This window comes from Archocentrus centrarchus, chromosome 14 (genome assembly GCF_007364275.1).
Source record: "Archocentrus centrarchus isolate MPI-CPG fArcCen1 chromosome 14, fArcCen1, whole genome shotgun sequence".
Lineage (NCBI taxonomy): Eukaryota > Metazoa > Chordata > Actinopteri > Cichliformes > Cichlidae > Archocentrus > Archocentrus centrarchus.
Genome location: NC_044359.1, coordinates 12,989,708 through 13,009,816, shown reverse-complemented (window position 1 = coordinate 13,009,816; position 20,109 = coordinate 12,989,708). Strand labels below are relative to the sequence as shown.

The following is a 20,109-nucleotide window of genomic DNA, read 5'->3' as shown; positions in this document are numbered from 1 at the left end:
TACAAAAAAGTTAAGTGTTCTGACCAAAGCCTGTCTGCACTGTTCATACCCGTGTGGATCATGACCAACCAGATCAAGTTTACCCTGCCCTCCAGAGAATTTTTACCAAACACCAAAAATAATAAAACATTTTTTAATAATTATTATTTTTTAAATCTGTACATTTTATTCCAGGTGTAATTTTTTACAGCTTTATTTGCATTTTCATAAAGTTCTAGTTAAATATTTTTGAAACATTTAAGTAACAGTTATTTCTTAGAAAACGTTTGGCATTCATGTCCATATTCCTTTTTGCTATAGCAAGAAGGAATATGGCTGTAGCTCTGTTGCCTGTGTACTTTGTATTTACTGTCTTACTGAATATGAACAAACTAGCCTATATTTAGAAAATAAAGGAAACCCAAATTCATGTTGTCATTTCATTTAATGTTGAATGAAATACAGAAAATATAGAGTACAATCAAATAAAATGAGCTGTACTGAGAAAAAAAAAATAAAAAGATGATTTCAGTTAACTAAATTACATTATCAGTAGCTCTCCCATATGAACATAAAATTACAAGTAAACAAATAAAATATTAAACTAATAGCTATGGAATTATCCTTCTGAGAGTAACAAAATAAAGATTTGGTCTTTCAGAGTGCAGTGCCTCAGAAAATGACAGGAGGTTCTGCTGAGCTGTGTTTGCACATCAAACAGAAAAAAAAAAAAAAAAAAAAAAAAAAAAAAACTATACTCACACACAAAGTCACACACACTCAATCATCTCTCACACAAACTTCACTCAAGATCCCCAAACTTTTCATAATCATTTATGAAAACTCAATATCAAAGGTGTGACCAGTTATTTTCTAAAACACGGTTCATGAGGCGAGGTATGCAACCAAGAGACCCCTCAGGTGAAGTGCGAGGTGACAAAAATACTTTCTAAGTAAACATACCAACCAGCTGTCTCAAAAATTCAGCGCCGACTCATTTTCATGAACATAAAGTTGCAGATTGTGTTTTTCACTCTTGTAGATGACAATGACCCTCTTTCCCACAGCCAGTGGGACGAGCCATATACCGTGTCCATAAGCAAAATCAGAAGAGACATAACAGATACATGTAGAAAGGAGTGACAGTCACATGGAGGTTTAAAGGGAAAACAGGAGTGGAAAATACTATGAATAAAATACTGACAACGATTTAATCAGGCCTGTGGACGTGAAATGCACCTCCAGTAAAATAAGAGTTAGAGGGCAAGTACCACTTTTAACAGTGACTGACTTATGAACCTCAAAGAGCCTTGAAGAGTTTTAGATATATTATAGTTCATGTTGCCTTTTCAAGGGCAACAAAATGTTATTGACATACTGAGCATCCATTATAGAGAGCTGCCACAAGCCTGATAAAAAGGAAAAGATGTAAAAGCAATTAATCCGCACTTATATGGCTCAAGAGTAAGTATAACCATCCAGTGCTGCCTCAGCATGCACACCTTTCTGCCCTCTGAAGGACCAGATTAATAATTCTCTATGCTCTAGAGGTAAAAGTACCTCTTTCCTGCTAAGTCACTGCAGGTACCAGTGAAGACCCCCCCCAAAAAACCCCTGCTGCATCTGCCAAAAAAAAAGAAAAAGAAAAAACATTGCTGGTCTCAAAGTTTCAACCACTAACATGAGTGACTCTAAGGAGGCTGTTGCAAGAAATTCACAATAATTTGCAGCTGCAGCCTGGAGATTCTGTCCCTCATGGGTTTCTTCCCATGCTTTTTTTTTAAACCACAGCTTCTGTTACATAACACTCTAACATTTGGTTCTCAAACCTGTTGAAATGAGGGGTAGTTCTCAAGTCACCAAATCAGAATTAGCATTAGCACAGTGTCAGTGGAAAAGAGAGAGAAAAAAGTATCCCCTGGAAATTATGGAATGGTTTAAATTGTGTTATTGAATTGGGCTATAACCTCAAGATTTCTCAGGCTATAAATGCAAAGTTAAGGCAGTAATGCCATTTTTATTGGACTCCACTTTACTGATTACTTTCTCTGGGCAGAGGGAAGGTTTCTGCAGTGTTTTTGTACCGAGAGGGGTATACCATAACTATTACTGTATATGAAACTGTTAAAGGATTTTATGCCCTACAAGGAGGGAATGACTAGAGGCTTTGTGATGACACTTTTCCTGTATTTCTGACATATGTTCACACAATTAGCACTGGATGAGGGGCACCAGTGGGCGCGTTCCCCTGCAGACTGGGACGGTGAATGATCACTGATGTCAGCTCACCAAAGCAAATCGAAGGAGAGAGAGAGAGATTCATGCAAGGTTGTCTTCACGTACACCGGTCCTTTTGTGGTTCACTCCCTCAAAGTCTGACATGTCCACCTGCAGACACAAACTCTCACACAAACACGCACGCACGCACGCGCGCACACACACACACACACACACACTTTCAAACCTTTATTTCCCAAAATTGCCAAAGTTAGCAAAGGCATCTTGTTTGGGCGGGACCACAGCTGGGGTGATTGAGTGTGTTAGGCCCATTCCTACTGCTGGAACTCCCATTCCAGCCATACCACCCATCATCACTGGAGCAGCCATGCCCATATTCATGTTCATGCCCATCATGCCTTGGTTCATGGGAATCCCACCCTGTAAACCTGTGGTCATTGAAGGTGGCATGCCTGTGGTCAGGGAGGCAGGCATGCCAGTTGCCATTGTTGCAGGCATGCCCATTGTCAGGGGGTTGCCTACCATCATGGGATTAGCTGGTTGTCTTATCGATGTCACATGGGGTGGAGAGCTGAGGTTCAATCCTCCAAAATTCTGGGCCAACAGGTTGACAGGAGGCACTCCTACATACACAAATGTGGAAAAGGCACTCAATATTCTGTGCTTTACAGTTATAAAACATCATAAAATCATTAAATGGACTAATCTAAACAATATACAGTACTACACAAAAGCTTTAAGCATTTTGTGCCAAATTAAACACCCCTACATACAACCAGAGTAATAAATAATTATTTTCAGCAACAGGAACAAGTATACTGGCCTCACAGAGCCATTGCTACAATATCACAGGGATAATGAAGAGACAGAAGCAACTATGAAGATGAAGATGAAGATGTTTGGAACACCCACAGCCAGTATAAAAGATGGCTGCAGGCACTGTGAGGTTACCCACTGGTTAATGAAGCCCTATTAGGAAACCTCAAGCTGAGAGTTTTCACAGACGCCATCTTGGCGTTTTAAACCAGATGTGATGAGCATGGCATGGATCTGACTGAAAACTCAAACTCATTGGGTAATGAGTTGATTGCTAAGTCATTAGTCGATGAGCATACCCAGGATAACGCGTCTGTCACTTAGAATGATAAATTACATAATACAGAGTTACATCATTTCCTAAATGAACTTCGTGTTTTATTCTGGATGGCCTTAAACTATCGACCGAGCCCATAAAGTCACCAGAAACTGATTGAGGTCACAGAACAAGGGAGCTGAGGGCTGATTTCCCAGACTTTTATACAACCAGAAGTCGCCCCCTACTGGCCATTAAAAAGAATGCAGGCACTTAGGTTTTGTGTCAAACTGTGAAGCCCTGTCTACCTTTCATACTATCAATAAGAACAACCTCTGGTACTCACCAAGTACCTTCCAAAATTGAGTGCACATCTATGAATAAAAACTGAGTTGATCATTTTCTGTTTATTGCACATTTCAATCTTCATGCATTTAAATTATTTTTTTTTAAAAACATCTTCACTTTGCTTAAAATGATCTACAGTGCTAAATATTTAAAAGGTAAAATAGCTAAAAGTTATCTTCTGACTTTGATGTATTACACTAAAACTCAAATGTGTATCAATTCAAATCCCTCCTTGTTTCACAACATCATTATCACATCCTTCATACTGTGTAATATACACATAATACCTTGTTGCTGGATGATATTGTTGAGTGTGGGTGGTGCCTTAGTGGGGTTGAAGCCCGCTGAAAGGAAGTCCAGGCTAATGTTGACAGAAGAGTCAGACCAGGTTGATCCTAACGTTCCCTGACCTCCAATGCCAACCTTCTGCTGTTGTCCTATGGGCGGCTGAGACGACATGCCTCCCAAACTCTGAAAAAGATAAATATTTTTCTTTATAGAATATACAAATAATCTAGTGATGTAAAACTCAAAACCATAGCACACTTTTAAATTTTTACAAAAAACTAGATTTGTGAGAGTCTTAGCTGGAGCATCTTTACAGGGCCCTTTAACCCCCAAATTTATTTTCCTATTTTTGATTTATCCATTTTCTTTTGCTTATCCAATTCAGGGTTGTGGGAAGATTGGAGCCCATCCCAGCTGCCATAGGGTCAAAAGGCAGGGTACAACCTGGACAGGTTGCCAGTCTGCTGCAGGGCTAACACAGATAGACAGTCAACCATTGAGACTCACATTCACCCTTGTGCAATTTTGAATCACAGATTACCCTAACCCCAATAACTGCACATCTTTGGACTGTGGGAGGAAGCTGGAGACAAGGGGAGAGAACATGCAAACTCCACACAGAAAGACCCCAGCCAGATGGTGGATTTGAACACAGGACCTTCTTGCTGTCAGGCAACAGTGCTAACCACTATGCTACCATACAGATTTATTCTTTCTGGCTTTTTGGTACTACACCTACCTGTTGAGAACGGGAAAGGGGCATGGTGGGTAAAGCACCAGATGCTCCGGGTGTTACTCCTCCCAGAGAGAACGTCAGGCTCTGAGAGGCACTAAGTGTTGTATGTGGACTGGTCAGTTGACTGTTAACTCCACCCATCAGGTCCAAGAGCTCAGCAGAAGGTGGGATAGAGGTGGTACTGGAAGCCGGGGCTGTTGGTGACTGGACACTGCCAAACAAGTCAGTGACAGGCTGGGAGGGAGCAGAACTAGATGATGGTGGAGGATTGGCTGAGAAGGCATTCCAGTCCCCGAATTCTCCATTTCCATTGGATGATGCAGCAGCTGCCGATAGGATGGCAGAGGTATTTTTAGTTGTAGCATATTGACAGGTGCTGCCTTGTTCATTTACTGCATCCTATTTTTACATTTGTTAACAAAAAAATACACCATTAAAAAGTCATGAATATCACGCAATTTTGGGCTTTTAATGAGCGCTTAACTGTTCTTTTTCCAGGGTGGAATGATTGTACAGCATATATCTTTAATGACTTTAAAAAGCAAGAATTGGGTGCTCAAGTTTTTTTTTTTTAATCTATTTTTTCTCTAAGCCATACAGGGTCAAAGGTATATATACAAGTATGTATACATGCACACAAGTGGTGCCCAAGGTTCTATAATGTCTTTTAACTTGACAAGGCCAAGGGTGAACTTCTTGTTAGTGATCATGATTGTCTACAAACTGGTAGTTTCTCTTTGCCAGCATAAAAAGGATTTGTTTGACAGCATTTATTGGACTGACCGATACTCAGAACAATGGGCAAGTCCAAGAAACTCAGTGAAGATCTAAGAAGGAGAACTGTAGATTTACACAAGTTGGAAAGGTCTCTTGAAGCCATTTCTAAATAACTGCAGATCCCCAAATCATCAGTTCAAACAATAGTGCGCAAGTACAGATTATTCAGATGTGTCACCCCTTTACCAAGGTCTGGAGGAAGACCCAAACTGTTACCCTCAGATGAGAGGAAATTAGTTAGGATGTTCAGGAACAACCCAGGAACCACCAAGGCTCAAGCCTGCCATGAACTGGAAACTGCTGGAACACCAGCATCACTGTCCACAGTGAAGCGAGTTTTACATTGCTATGGACTGAGAGGGTGCTGACCAAAAAGTCCCTTCATATTCCAACTTCCCTGAAATTTGCAGCTGCACAAATGGACAAGTCAGACGAGACAAAGACTGAGCCATTTGGCTACAATGACAAGAGGAGTAAAGGTGAGGCTTTAAACCCCAAGAACACTGTACCAACTGTCAAGCATGGTGGTGGCAGCAGCATCATGCTCTGGGGCTGTTTTGCTGTTGGTAGTACTGGTACATTTCACAAGTGGAAGGCAGGAAAGAAAACTACCTCTAGACCAGTGGTATTCAACTGGTGGCCCAAGGGCCAGAACTGGCCCGTCAGTCATTTTGGACCGGCCCACTGCCCATTTACTTCGATTATTAAATAAAAATTTTAAAAGAAACTGTGACTAAACTGTAAGCATGGTATGTAGTTCACACCCCTTACGAGTGGTGGCGGTAACGCACCATAGATTACCAACCACCATTAAACGCAAGAAGAAAAAGAAGAAGAAGAATGGCATTTTATGACATGTAGCACTGTCTGCCGTTTACACTGTTGGCAGGAGGCCAGTCAGCAGTTTCTGATGAAAACATGTCACATTCAAAAGAGAATAGACTTAAGGTGGACAGTGAAAATAGAAAATTTAACGACAACTGGACCGATAAGTATGCACAAGAGTAAGAGTCCCGAGAAATGTGTGGCCCACTGGCAAATAGCCCCATGACAGTTTGGCCCATAGAAAAATGTAGTTGAATACCCCTGCTCTAGACAGTTGAAACTTGGACAAAACTGAGTGTTCCAACAGAAGAACAATCCTAAACACACATCAAAACTGGTTTTGGAATGGATAAAGCAGGCTCGCATTAAGCCTCTGGAATGTCCTTCCCAAAGCCTGACCTCAACCCTATTGAAAATCTGTGGACTCAAATTAAAGGCCGGATCCATGTCAGGAAATAAAGCATTTAAATGAACTCTATGAATTCCACCAAGAAGAGTGGTCAAATAACCAGCCAGGATGATGCCAGAAGCTTGTTGATGGCTACATAAAGTGTCTGGCCGAGCTGCAACTTGCTAAGGGACATTTAACAAAACATTAGTGGGGGTGTTTGAGCCTGTATGTAAACTTTTGACCCTGTGTGGATTAGAGAAAATCCAAAAAAAATTCCCACTTGTGCGCCTAATATAGCGGTTTACAGTATAAAGCAAGTACTAAAATGAGGTTTACCAGTGGAGGTGGGCAGGCTGGCAGAGGCTGCAGGAGATGAGAAGTCTGCAAAACCACCAATGAGGTCTGAATTGCCACCTGGAGAGATTGACACAAACCCAGACTCATACAAACTCACGCAATACAAAGCTCTTATTAAAGAAAAGAGTGACAAAAGCAGTTTTTAGTTACCTGTTGTAGTGCTCTGATTGGATGATGGGTCGATCACTAGTAGGTCAGCCAGACCGCTGCTGGAAGACTGCCTGCTAGATGGCTGGAGAGAGTAGAAGAAGAAAGTGTCCACATATGTATGTACAATGAAACTCAATGTCACATTTGGTGATGAGTGTGTGCAAGTACCTTCTCCTCTGGGCTCTTATCTCCAGTATAGTTGGCTGCAGCACCCAGGTCCAAGGGCTTGCTGGTTGCTGCAACGGTGCGTTTCCGTGTGGTGGTGGTGGTGGTTTCTGTCGCTTGTGTGATCTGAATGCTCTTTGTTGTGACAGTTTCCTCCTCATCTTTGAACTCAAGTGTTTCCTGCCTACCGTTTCTCGATGCTCGGTCCTCCTCGTTGTCACTATGGCAACCATTAGAAAGATGTATAAGCATAGGCGTAGGAACCAGGGGGGACATGTCACCCCAATATTGGAGACAGGCACATTTGTCGCACCCAAAAATTACACCGCGGAGGAAAAAAAAATACTTGATTTTGCAATCGTTAACTTGCGTGCTTTTATTTTGAAGGCGCAAAATAGCGTCATATCACTGCGCTCCCCCGCCCCCCTCTGAACGGCTAGTGTTTCGGAGGCGGAGACAGCGGCAGGAGTCAGAAACTTTTGAATGAGGTAAAACGGTCTGTCGGGAATGTTGCCGTGAATATGGCTTGTTTATAACGTCTTGTCAGTTTACTTTCATTTATGGAAACCAAATCTTTTTGGTTCAGTCATCTTAATCCTGGGATGGTCACTCGTCCAATATTTAACTGCTAACTTTGCCTAGAAGTTAGCTAAACAAGCCATAATGTTTAGTTATCTCATTTCAGCACAACTAAAAGGCTGTAACAGCAGCAGGACTTACTTTTTTTTTTTTTTTAAAGAGTAATGTCAGTGTGAGTAACAGTCACACAAGGGCAACACCTGATCATAATTTATCAACATGTATGACAGTGTATTAGATATGTGTAATGATATCTTATCAGGAGAATGGTAGTACATAGAGTAATGACTCAGTTGAAGCAATGAAGGATAGAGAGACTGAAGAAGCTCAGATGAGGTCTTAAATTAGTTAGTGAAATATGTATTAGGCTCTTATTACTTTTAAATATAAAACTAAACAATTTCATCATGAGAAGAACTGGTTCAGGGAAGAGATAGGAGAGCCAGGTGGAGCTTCAGGGTGTGAGGTCGGGTTTAAAAACCATATTAATTATAATAGATCCAGAAAGAACAGGTGAGGACTGATGTCAGGTTGATTTTTTTCCAAGATAATTTTTCAATAATGTTTTCATTATTTCCACAGTACTTATAAGAGTATGGGTTAGGTTATGTTTAGGTTGCCAGGTGCAGTACAATACCTCACTAGAGTTGGTGAAATGCTTCTCCATAGTGACCAATAAGTGGATTTTTTTCTTGTTTAGTATAAAATGAGCCACCTTTAGGCTCAGGAGCTGTACCTCATCTCTGAAACCATTTTGTATGTTTAGGAGCAGCAATGCAGCACAAAGGAGACAGGAAAAGGAGAGGGTGGTGCAGGTGAGGTCTTAAAATAAATGAGTGAAAACTTTTACTGTAAGGGTTAGGTGATGCTGTAAACAGAGTTGGCAGTGTATGAGATATGCATACATCTTAGGGCTGGGCAATAAATCAATAACAATATGTACTGCAATAGACACGTGATCAATATAGCATTTTTTTATGCTTTGCTCATAGTCTTTACGGATCTGTCAGGTTTCTGATATGTGTCCCCCCCGAATAATAAACTCATTCCTACACCCTTGTGTATAAGCATTTGGGAGACTTTGCTTTTGTTTTGTTGTTGTGCTATAACTGTATGTCTGTGCACAGTATTGTTTGGTTAGGTAATAAATAATCCACGTCCCAGGGGTTTAAACATTAAACCATTTGATGTTCGGTGAGTGGGTAACCATGCATTCATTTTTGTTTATTATGAGAACTCAAATAGCTACTGTGATAACATCTTCTGTGGCCTAAACCCTGTAAGCACGCACAGACCAGTTTGTATTATTAATCCCGTATGAATGTTTACCTGATTCTGTCCGGCGAGTCATCTCGCTCCTTCTTTCTGAACTTGTTGAGTGTGTCATCAATGGTGCTGCCAATCTTATCACTGATCTCTCCAAGTTTCTCACTAAACGGGAAAGATCCTCTGCTTTTGTCCCAGTCTTCATCCCATTTATTCCGATCTAACTCATTAGCTGAAGGGAAAGGAGACAGAAAAGAGAGATTCCAGTTTCACACAAATCCAAAAAAGGACAAAGCCTTTTCATACTACTAGTATAAACCTTCTAATTTCACATGCATGTGGTCTTTAATATCTTTAGTGTCTCCTTAATCAATACAAGACAAAAGCAAATACAAGTTAATTTATAAGTTAAAAAGAATTTATAACAACATTTATAATACAGGCAACACAGGTTTAATTGTTTAATTCAAAAACAAACAAACAAAAAAAAACAAAAAAAAACATCGAGCAGGGCTGCAGTCCTCGATTACTAACTAAATCAGTTATTTCATCAGTTAATTGAGTACTTGGACAAGAGATACTTCTGTCTTATTGAGCAATATTCAAAAGAGAAATAACATCTTTTAAAATCAAGTGCTCACTGGTTTCCATTCTAAAAATTGTAGTGTTTTTAGTAGTTTAACTGTATACAACATCAGTCAGAAAAACTAAACCCTTTCATTGTATTTACCTGCCATACCTAAATTAAAAAAAGTTTTTAAAGAAAACATTTTCTTAAATGTAAAAATAAATAATCTCAAGTACAATAATGTAAAATAAAATGCGGTATGCATGCAATATAAACTAAGGCGGAGAGGAAGATTTGGTGTGTACGTGTGTCTGCATGTTTAAGTGAGCTAGTGTGTCTAATGAGTTTGTGTGTCTGCAAGTCTTTAAAAAGAGAATGTGGTGCCTGCAATGAAGAAAAACAATCAACATTCTGAGGATCGCCCTGTGCTTTGATGTAAATGTTCGTGTTGCTGAAAACACGTTGTGATGATGTAGATGTTGATTAATGTTATAATTAATAATCAATGTTAATAATTCAATGTTCAACCCAACATCCCAGGTCAGTGGCTCAGACTTTTACTGGCCTGTGAAAAAGAAAAAAAAAAATTATAAAATTAATTTGACATTTTTAAATATTAATACAATTCATATTTTATATATTATTTATTTTTCAATCTGAGAAATACTGTTACTAAAGCCTAACTAAAGACTTTTTTTCCCTTGGCTCTCAGGAGGATATGGTCTAGTACACCACCATGCTCGCCTTTAGACTCACAGTTCATCTACCCATTTTTTTTTTTTTAAACTTCTTTATTTTTACTGCAGGTTTTTCACTGTGTAAAACAAACAGTGGTGGATGGGAGCAGCTACAAAGTTCTTTTCTTCACATTGGAGCTTATTGAGCAGGTGGTTGGATGAAGGACTCCCACCAGTTGTTTCCCAGTAAAGGTTTTAATGGTGATTACAGAAACAAGTGTTGCCGTTTAATGTGCTAGAAAAACATTTTCTTTAACTCCATCTGAGCCCACTGTCTCGGTAACAGCTCTGCCTCTTCATACTTCACTCTGTGTGTGTGTGTGTGTGTGTGTAGACAGACTCCATTTTAAACGATGACAACATCATCTTCACTGCTGTTGTATCTTTGTTAGGAAAAAAGACAAAAACCCCCCCCCCCCAAAAAAACTGAGGGCTGTTTGGGCTTAATGTAATATCTTTTATTCACACGTGTGCTTCTTAGATACGTTTCTATTCCAGTTCTATTTTTAGTTGCAAAAGTGGAAGAAATGCTTGCATTTACATGGTGACAACTGAGCACTACAGAATTTAAACGAAGCACCGAAGCAAAAAATTTTCACTGAGGATCATTTAACAATTCGAGTTATTCGATGAGTCGTTTCAGCCCTACTCTATAGTTCTTTAACACAGTCTCTGTACAAATGTTTGGACAGAGAAAGTTATGTTATCAGGATAATTCACTAGGGCTGTCAAAGGAAACTCAGCACATTACTTACAGTTCTTAAAGCTGCCCCCTCCTCCACCCATACTGTCAGAGGAGACACCAATGTATTTATCTTTGTTCTTCTTGGCCTTCTTTCTCTCTTCTCTCAATCTGTCATCATCTTGGATGAACTCCACCATCTCCTTCACCTTCTGCCGCACATTAATACCCTGATCTTTACCATTCTCATCTGGACACAGAAGAGACAGAAGACAGAAATTAAAACAAGGCAACTTATCTGAATTGCTGTGACAGAAACAGCAAAACAGTAACCTTTCATTCTGTCACCAACTCTGGTCAATATCTTGGAAGCTAAATGGTGGATTTCTAGTAGTGGCTTATTTCAGACCTAACCATATTATAGGTCAAATTCACAGAAACATTAAGAAGAGTTTAACCAACAAAGAGGAGTTTAATTCATTTAGACACACACCAATGAAGTGGTAGTTTTCTAGAGATCTCAGGTCATAGATGTGTTCTCTGGCACTGGTGACGACTCTTTCAGAGCCATTCCTGATCAGGTAGGCCAGTAGCAGTAAGGCCTGAGAGAGCGAGATAGAGGTAGGAGAAAATAGGAGTGAAAAGGATATTAAAAAAGTTAAATGTAAGGTTGTCTGTCTCTCTCTCTCTCTCTCACTCACTCACACACACACACACACACACACACACACACAGCAACTGCTTTCCAAAATTCTAAAAACTTAATCCTTTGTATATTGCATAATTAATCATTTTTGGACATGACACAATACTACAGTTAAGATGCATTGCTCTGACTTTGTACTGTACATGTACAGGACTCTCATGCAGTAGATACGCACGCACCCATGAAACCATAAAAGAATAAACCCAAGAAAACACTCCAATAGAGTAGATAACTGATAAATATTGCCGTCTGATCAGGGATTATTGTCTCTGCATCCACAAGTTTGCTAGGGTCTACTCAAGTCCCAGTGATGTAAATTTCATCATCAGATGCAGACATCTGCATGCCTGCCTGTTTTTTGTGACCGTGTGGACTTGTCCATAGAGAATTTACATTACAATGCACCACCTACATATGCTCCCCAGGCTTCAAGCAGCTGTTAAAGAAAGAAATTACTACTCGGCTGTTGGGTCTCCAGCTATCCGTGTCTGCAATGAAGTATAATCTATGCTTAAGGCGTAGCAATGCCTCAGTGACCCCTTGGCAACCACTAGTTGCTAGCAAATAATGTGTATTCCCTGATTACTGTATTTTGTGGACCATAAGGCGCACCACATTATAAGGCGCACCATCAATGAACGAGTCTATTTTTATACATAAGGCGCACCGGGTTATAAGGCGCATGATAAAACATATGTAGAACGAAACAAAAGCGTCAGGTAAGTTGAACTTTATTCAACTCATTCACAATAACTCAGAATATTGTTCAGTTGTAACAAATACACAAAAATACACAAATTTTAAATCATTCATCTTCCACAAATCCATCAAATTCCTCATCTTCAGTTGCACAGTTGGGCGATTTTGCCATCAAGCATGCCGGGTTCCCTCTCCGTCATTATCTGAGTCAGTCTCGTTGTTGTTACTGTTTTGTTTTGGTTGCGGCACACAGCAACCATTTAATTGTTAATAAAAGGGCGACTTTTGCTGGCAATCTCTCGCCATCTTCTTCAACTTCTTAACAGACGCTACAATATGAACAAGTCATTTCTTCATTTTGTATATAAGCCCTTCACAAATCCTGTGCACCTGTATATTTGCCGATATAAGCAAAGAAAAAAAAAATGTTAAAAAAAAAAAAGTTTAAAAAAAAAAAAAAAAAAGTTTAAAAAAAAAAAAAAAAAAAAAGGGAAATCCCTTTTTGACACAACACCGGAAACCTGAAAACTTCGCTGTCACCGTGTTTTGCGTACATACAGCGCTTGTACTGCGTCCCTTCCAGTGGTGTAGTCTACGTGATACGCTGGTATACGGCGGCGTATACCCACTAGAAAAGCTTGTGAATTTCCGCATAATCACTTAGAAGTGCCCAATGATAAGTGATACACTTGTAAGGACCAGCGCAAACTCTTTACTACTCCTTTCCGATGCTGTTAAATAGAGTCTAACCAGTCTAAATTAAATAGTCTAACCAAAATTGAGTCGTAGGCCGAACAGGATTAAAAATCCATCCATTCGCTTCTGCACATCCTGTTAAGGGTCGCGGGGGGGCTGGAGCCTATCCCAGCTGTCATAGGGCGAGAGGCAGGGTACACCCTGAACAGGTCGCCAGCCTGTTGCAGGGCCAACACACAGTGACAGACAACCTTTCACACTCACATTCACGCACTCATTCACAGCTATGGGCAATTTAGAGTAGCCAATTAACCTAACCCCAGTAAGTGCATGTCTTTGGAATGTGGGAGGAAACCGCAGTACCCGGAGGAAACCCACGCAAGCACAGGGAGAACATGCAAACTCCACACAGAGAGAGGGAGAGGCATGGGCCAAGGTGGAATCGAACCCAGGCCTTCCAGATGGTATTCTAACTGTGAGGCAGCAGTGCTAACCACTACGTGGAATGCAAACCACAAACCAACTGCCTTCAAATTAAGACACAATGAAGAGTAGTCTGTGTGCAGCTTATATAACAGTCTTCATGTAGAACAACAATTCGTCTTTTAAGATCCTCAGAGAGTTCTTTGCCATGAGGTGCCATGTTGGAACTTTCAGTGACCAGTATGACAGAGTGTGAGCGCTGTACTACAAAATTGAACACACCTGCTCCCTATGCACACCTGAGACCTAGTAACACTAACGACTCGTGACATTTTGGAGGGGAAATGACAAGCAGGGCTCAATTTGGACATTTACAGGTGTAGTCTGTTAGGGGTGTACTCACTTTTGTTGCCGCTGGTTTAGACATTAATGGCTGTATATTGAGTTATTTTGAGGGAAGAATAAATTTACACTGTTAGCTGCACACAGACTACTTTTCATTGTGTCCAAGTGTCATTTTGTCAGTGTTGTCCCATGAAAAGATATACTTAAATATCTGCAGAAATGTGAGGGGTGTACTCACTTTTGTGATACACTGTAGGTGACCACGGCAATCTGTTAGCAACCAATGCAATTGCACCGTCTTTGAGACAGATTTCACCAAGAAACCACTCGCCAACCAGATGGGAAATACACATTTTTCCCTAGCAAACTTGTGTGCCAGACAGAGGTTGTCAACTCGTCTCCAGACCTGTGTTACTGAGGCTTAAGTTCACTGCCCTTCATATGTAGTTATGCAGCAGACAATGGTCAAACAGTGAGACTTTTAAAAATTTTTAAATTGGGACTGCAATTTTAAAATTGCAAAAATTATTAATTTTAATTGAAAATAGAAAGCTATAAGACAAGGAGGCCAAAATTACCTCAGTTAGGTTTGCAAACAACCATAATGCAACTGTACCTTGTAGACTCGTCTCCAGTTCTTTTTGTTGTCCTTCAGCATCCTGGTCCACAGCATGTTCATCACCTCTGGAAACTGCTCATACATGAAGGTAGATCTACAAATACAATAAATAGCATTAAAAATCTTAGAAAACAATGCAGATAAATCATTTGCTTATTTACACAGATTACACTATACATGCTCATTTTGAGTGAACATGTGCTTAATGTCACAATACAGCTTATCTGCTACCTTAGTGTGTGGTGTTTACCACTACATAATAAGTCTGTGTGCGTGCGTGCGTGTGTGGGCACGAGAGAGAGTCTGTTACACCTACTTGGCTATTTCTCCCATTAGTTGTCCGGAGGGTCCCCAGGGGTCGTCATTGGTGGCCTCTCTCACCTTGGACTCGATTTCTGAGTAGTTCATCACCACATTGGTGCTGTTGACACAAACATATGGCAAATTATCTTCATAAGTAACTGATAAAATGTATTAATATTCATGCACAGGTGAAACTGACTTTTTTTCTTTGTAATTGACCTTTGTCATTATATCCAACATTAACACACACTTTGGATTCTTCACCTCCCCAGAGATATCTATGAGGTGTTACCATCTCATAGATAATCACACTCAAACTAGCAAATAATAAATAAAAAAAGGAGTAACAAATGTTAAAATTCATGCATATATTCATCCAAGATACAGTTAAAACAATGAAATAAAATAAATGTTTCTCTGATAACAAGAATCCCAGTTCACTAAATAATGAATCCACTTTGCCTGACACAGCACTTCAGAGATAAAAAAAGGGAGATGTAGGGAAGTGATGGAGACGGGGAGTTTATATCTGTGTGTGTGTGTGTGAAGTAAACAAAGCCAAGCCAATGTCTGCTTCCTGCCCTCTTTGTTTTTGTGGGCTCACCTGCTGCTGTGGTTGTTTGTACTGTTGTGCTGTTTTGTGTGTGTGTTGCATTTTTGATGGGCACAGCTTGGTTTTGCAAATAAACACAGCCAAAGCAGGGCAGCAGGCACCACTCTTCCTCTCCCTTATCATAGTCTGTCTTACTTCCTGCTTCTCCTGATCTTCAACACTCATTCCTCCTCTATTCCTAAGCAGTTGCTTTTTTTTTTTTTTTTAACCCTCTCTATTCATCTCTGCCCTCATAGCTCAGCCATTTTCCAAGCTAGAGGAAGCTTCGGCTGTGATATTGTCAGTAGATGCAATAGAGGCAGACAGCAAGAGCTGTATCTCACCGTGGCTTTTAAAAGAAAAACCACAACCGCCAGCTCTCGAGGCAGATCAATAACAGAGTGCATTCACCATGCCCAGCCAGGCACAACCAACAGCTGATGGGAGCTGTTGGCTATTACTCCATCTAAAGCTCTGCCGAGATCTCCATCTATGCTGTTTCTTTATAGCTCCTCTTCTTTCTTTGGTCTACTCAGTGTGCTTTAATGTCACTTTCTCTTCTGTACCTCATCACACCAGTGCTGAATAGTGGAGCCAACCAGAAAATGCAGTGTCTCAAGAAAGAGAAATACAAGTATATTTACTGATAACTCACTATGCTTTTCATGCATGTGTAGCTCATAGGATAGAGCAGGTCTTCTGCTAACTGGAAGGTTGGTGGTTCAATCCCTGGCTGCTCCAGTCTGCATGCAGAAGTGTCCTTGGGCAAGATACTGAACCTAAAGTTGCTCTCCAATGTGTTCATTGGGGTGTGAATGTTAGATAGATAGTACTTAAGTGTAGAAAAAAAAGTGCTTGTATGAATGGGTGAGTAGAAAAAACACTATATAAGAACTAGTCCATTTACAAAGTAGTTTGATACAGGTGGCAGTGCCATTGTTAAACCAACTTATTTCTTGGGCTGGAGTATCTGCAGTTGCGAACATTAAAAGCTCCTGTTAGCCTAATGTAACTGTAACATTAGTAAGATACACAGCAAACATCTTAACATTTCAGTCTGTCTTGTCCACAAAACAATGTTAACATTTAAATAACTGATGCGCCACTATGTCAGTGTTTTAAAATAAAGAAGTTTACATTTAACCTTTTTTGTAAACTGGGTATTAAGAATCATGTAATTCTACTGGTACTGACTACAAAATTTCTGATATTGTGACATTCCTGAACAGACACGTGTACTAAATGCACAGAGATTACCACAGTTTCACTGTGTTTGGCAGAATGTTTAGGGAAGAGGTCAGAATGACTGTTTCAAAAAAGAATTCCACTAGAGGCCAAGCTACACTATATTCGCTCATCTGCCTTCACACACAAATGAACTTGAGTGACATCCCATTCTTAATCCACATTGTTTAATATGATGTTGGCCCACTGTTTGCAGCTATAACAGCTTCAACTCTGCTGGGAAGGCTTTCCACAGGGTTATGCTGAAGCATTAAGAGTACCATTAACTGGAACTAAGGGGCAGAGCCCAACTCCTGATAAACACCCCCACACCATAATCCCCCCTCCACCAAACTTTACACTTGGCACAATCCAGTCACACGAGTACTGTTCTCCTGGCAACTGCCAAACCCAGACTCATCCATCAGACTGCCAGATGGAGCATGATTCATCGCTCCAGAGAACACGTCTCCACTGCTCTGGAGTCCAGTGGTAGCGTGCGTTACATCACTGTCTCTGATCCTTTGCATTGCGCTTAGTGATGTAAGGCTTGGCTGCAGCTGCTCGGCCATAGAAACCTATTCCATGAAGCTCTCTACAATCTTTTCTTGAGCTAATCTGATGGCCACATGAAGTTTGGAGTGATTGACTCCACAGAAAGTTGGTGACCTCTGCGCGCTATGAGTCTCAGCATCTGCTGACCCTGCTCTGTCATTTTATGTGGCCTACCACTTTGTGGCTAAGTTGCTGTCATTCCCAATTGCTTCTACTTTGTTATAATCCCACTAAAAGTTGACTGTGGAATATTTAGTAGTGAGGAAATTTCATGACTTAAGTGGCTGCACAGGTACCACGCTGGAATTCACAGAGCTACTGAGAGCGACCCATTCTTTTACAAACGTTTGTAGAAGCAGTCTGCTTGCCTAGGTGCTTGGTTTTTCACACCTGTGGCCATGGAAGTGATTAGAACACCTGAATTCAATTATTTGGATGGGTGAGTGAATATTTTTGGCATATCTACTTGGTTTGAATCCAGGAGCACATAAATACAGTAAAAACAAACATTAAACATCAGTTTGTTTTTTTAAATGTCAAAAGAGCATGGTTTTGGTAGAAACAAAACAAAAAAAAAAAACAAAACAAAAAAAACCCCTCATGGACCAAATATTATACAATGGATAAGGTTGATAATGTTAATTGTAATTTAAAAATAGAAATGAAAGAAGCATTTTTGAATATGGATAACCATGTAAAAACATCAAACATTACTATATTTTCCTTTCTTAATTTCTTCCAGTTTTGCTGTGGTTATTATTGTTCTTCTTATTATGGGTTCATTCCAGCTCAAATCACTGTGGGCCTTCTGGCCGACCACTTCTGATTTGCCTAAAAATGTTATCATCCAAAGCTTGGAGATTTATAATGATTGGTGTGAAAGGTCTGAGTATTGGCTAGTTAAACTATGAATTTTTTTTTTTTTTTTTAATTCAAGGATTCCTGTAAAATTCTCAGGTAAATCACAGGTGGCTGAGCAGAAAATGTTTTTAAAAAATGTGATGCTTTGAGATGAAATGACCCAAAGATATTGGAAGAAGGAGCCCCTTCACACAAGTGGTTTTACTTTCTGACCTAAATCATCTGAGAAAAACCGAGTCTGAATCTTTTCCTTTTCCAGATTTGAGGTAGTGTGGGTTTTACTCGCTAAAGCTAACCCAGTTTGCCTGTGAGACCTGAGGTGACAGGAAGCTGTTGTTCTTGCAGTGCAGAGACTGTATACATTATGCAGCGCACTGCACATACAACAATAGACACCACAAAGAAGCATGCGTAATGTACTGTTCAAACAGCACAATTTGGCAGGCTGCAGCACCAGCGTTAGCACCTGCACGGTGTTGTTTTAGTGGCTAAACAGCTTTGTTGTTTCGGACCATGGGGACATGGGCCTCCTCAGATCGATGTAGCTTGTCTGAGGCATGGTTGGCCGAAAATTTACTGCTCAAATACAATTATCCAGCCAGTTACATTCCTATGATTACTAGTTTTCTCTCGGTCTGTAAATATATATATATATAAAATATTGAGTCATGAATGCACATTGGCGGTAGCGGGCATCACTGTAGGGTGGGACGGAGTGTGATTCTGCAGCAGCACCCACAGAAGCACTCATAACATATCCGAAATGGGCTTAGCGCTGCTAGCGGAATTAGCGAACGGGATAGCATTTACTTTGGATGTAAGACAAATGCATCTCCGGTTTATAGTGCGCCCACGCCCCCCGACCTAAGTTATTTGAAGCAGCGTGTGAAGATACAGAGCAAAAAAACCCCACATCTATATTTAAGCGTCAAGGTTAGGGATTGGCAGCTAGCCAGCTAGTCGGTGCTAACAGCTGAGGGCTACCGCCGTGACGTCACAGCGTTAAAAGCTGCTGATGCTGCCCGGCTCAAGCTGCCCGGCTAACAGCTTAGCTCAGAAGCCCCTTAATGGTTTAGCCCCAGCTAGTGCAAAGAGCTCCCCCTGCTCCCCGGTACTCACGCTTTGTCCACTAGCTCTCTGACTTTCCACATGTTCAACATCTCCGCACAGCTGCGGGCTTTGCCGCCTCGATACTACGTCGCCCCCGTGTCTCTACGCTCCCCGCGAGCCAGAGGTGGTGTCCGGTTTCCGACGACAATCTCCCCCCTCCAACTCCTCCTCTCTCCTCGATGAGCTCTAGCTCCGGCCGCTGCGGTTATAACGGGCCGGCCCCAGTTGCTACGGAAACGTAGTTCTCTGTGTACGTCACAGTCGCGTCGGGTTGCGGATTGAATCGTATTTTTTACGTAAAAAAAAGGGGCCGTGAAGATAACGAAAGACTCGTGTTTTATTTTTGTTTTTCTACATGCAGTAAACAGGCAGCGAGGAGGGCATGACCCCACTTAACTGAAGCAGCTACATTTTTCACAGTCAGTGCAGTTTCCCAAATATAATGAATAATGAATTTCTCATTCATTGATTCTTTTGTTCATGTGTTAAAATGCATTTTTACAGAAGAAAGGATGAGTCTTTTTTTTTCTTATTATTTGTAAGTAATTCATTCAGTTTGTCCTTGTTGGGAAAAACATGCAAAAAAAAATCGTTTTTCAATATCTTGTAAAATAATTATACTTTTGAAAGTGTATATATATATATATATATTCTATGATATAATTCTTGCAATTTTTTTAACTGGTCTTAAGATTTTGATCAGGAATGTATATATAAATGATATGGTGATGTATCACTTTGCATTTCATATATAGTTTTTCTAGCCACTTTAATGACAGTTTATGCTCTTCTGAGTTTGAAATATTTTAGTTTACCTT

General features: G+C 40.4%; 1 protein-coding gene across 1 annotated transcript; it reads right to left on the bottom strand.

Annotated features, from left to right (window-relative positions):
- Positions 1-260: 260 nt before the first annotated feature.
- On the bottom strand, positions 261-19,506 carry LOC115792506 (clathrin interactor 1-like). Its single transcript, XM_030747068.1, has 12 exons — positions 19,301-19,506; positions 14,963-15,067; positions 14,644-14,740; positions 11,652-11,760; positions 11,232-11,408; positions 9,235-9,403; positions 7,330-7,546; positions 7,162-7,243; positions 6,991-7,068; positions 4,665-4,987; positions 3,925-4,108; positions 261-2,840 (listed from the first exon to the last, which is right to left on the bottom strand). Exons 1-12 carry the CDS (start codon positions 19,339-19,341, stop codon positions 2,446-2,448), a joined length of 1,977 nt encoding a protein of 658 aa, XP_030602928.1. The 5' UTR covers positions 19,342-19,506; the 3' UTR covers positions 261-2,445.
- Between the last annotated feature and the right edge of the window lie 603 nt (positions 19,507-20,109).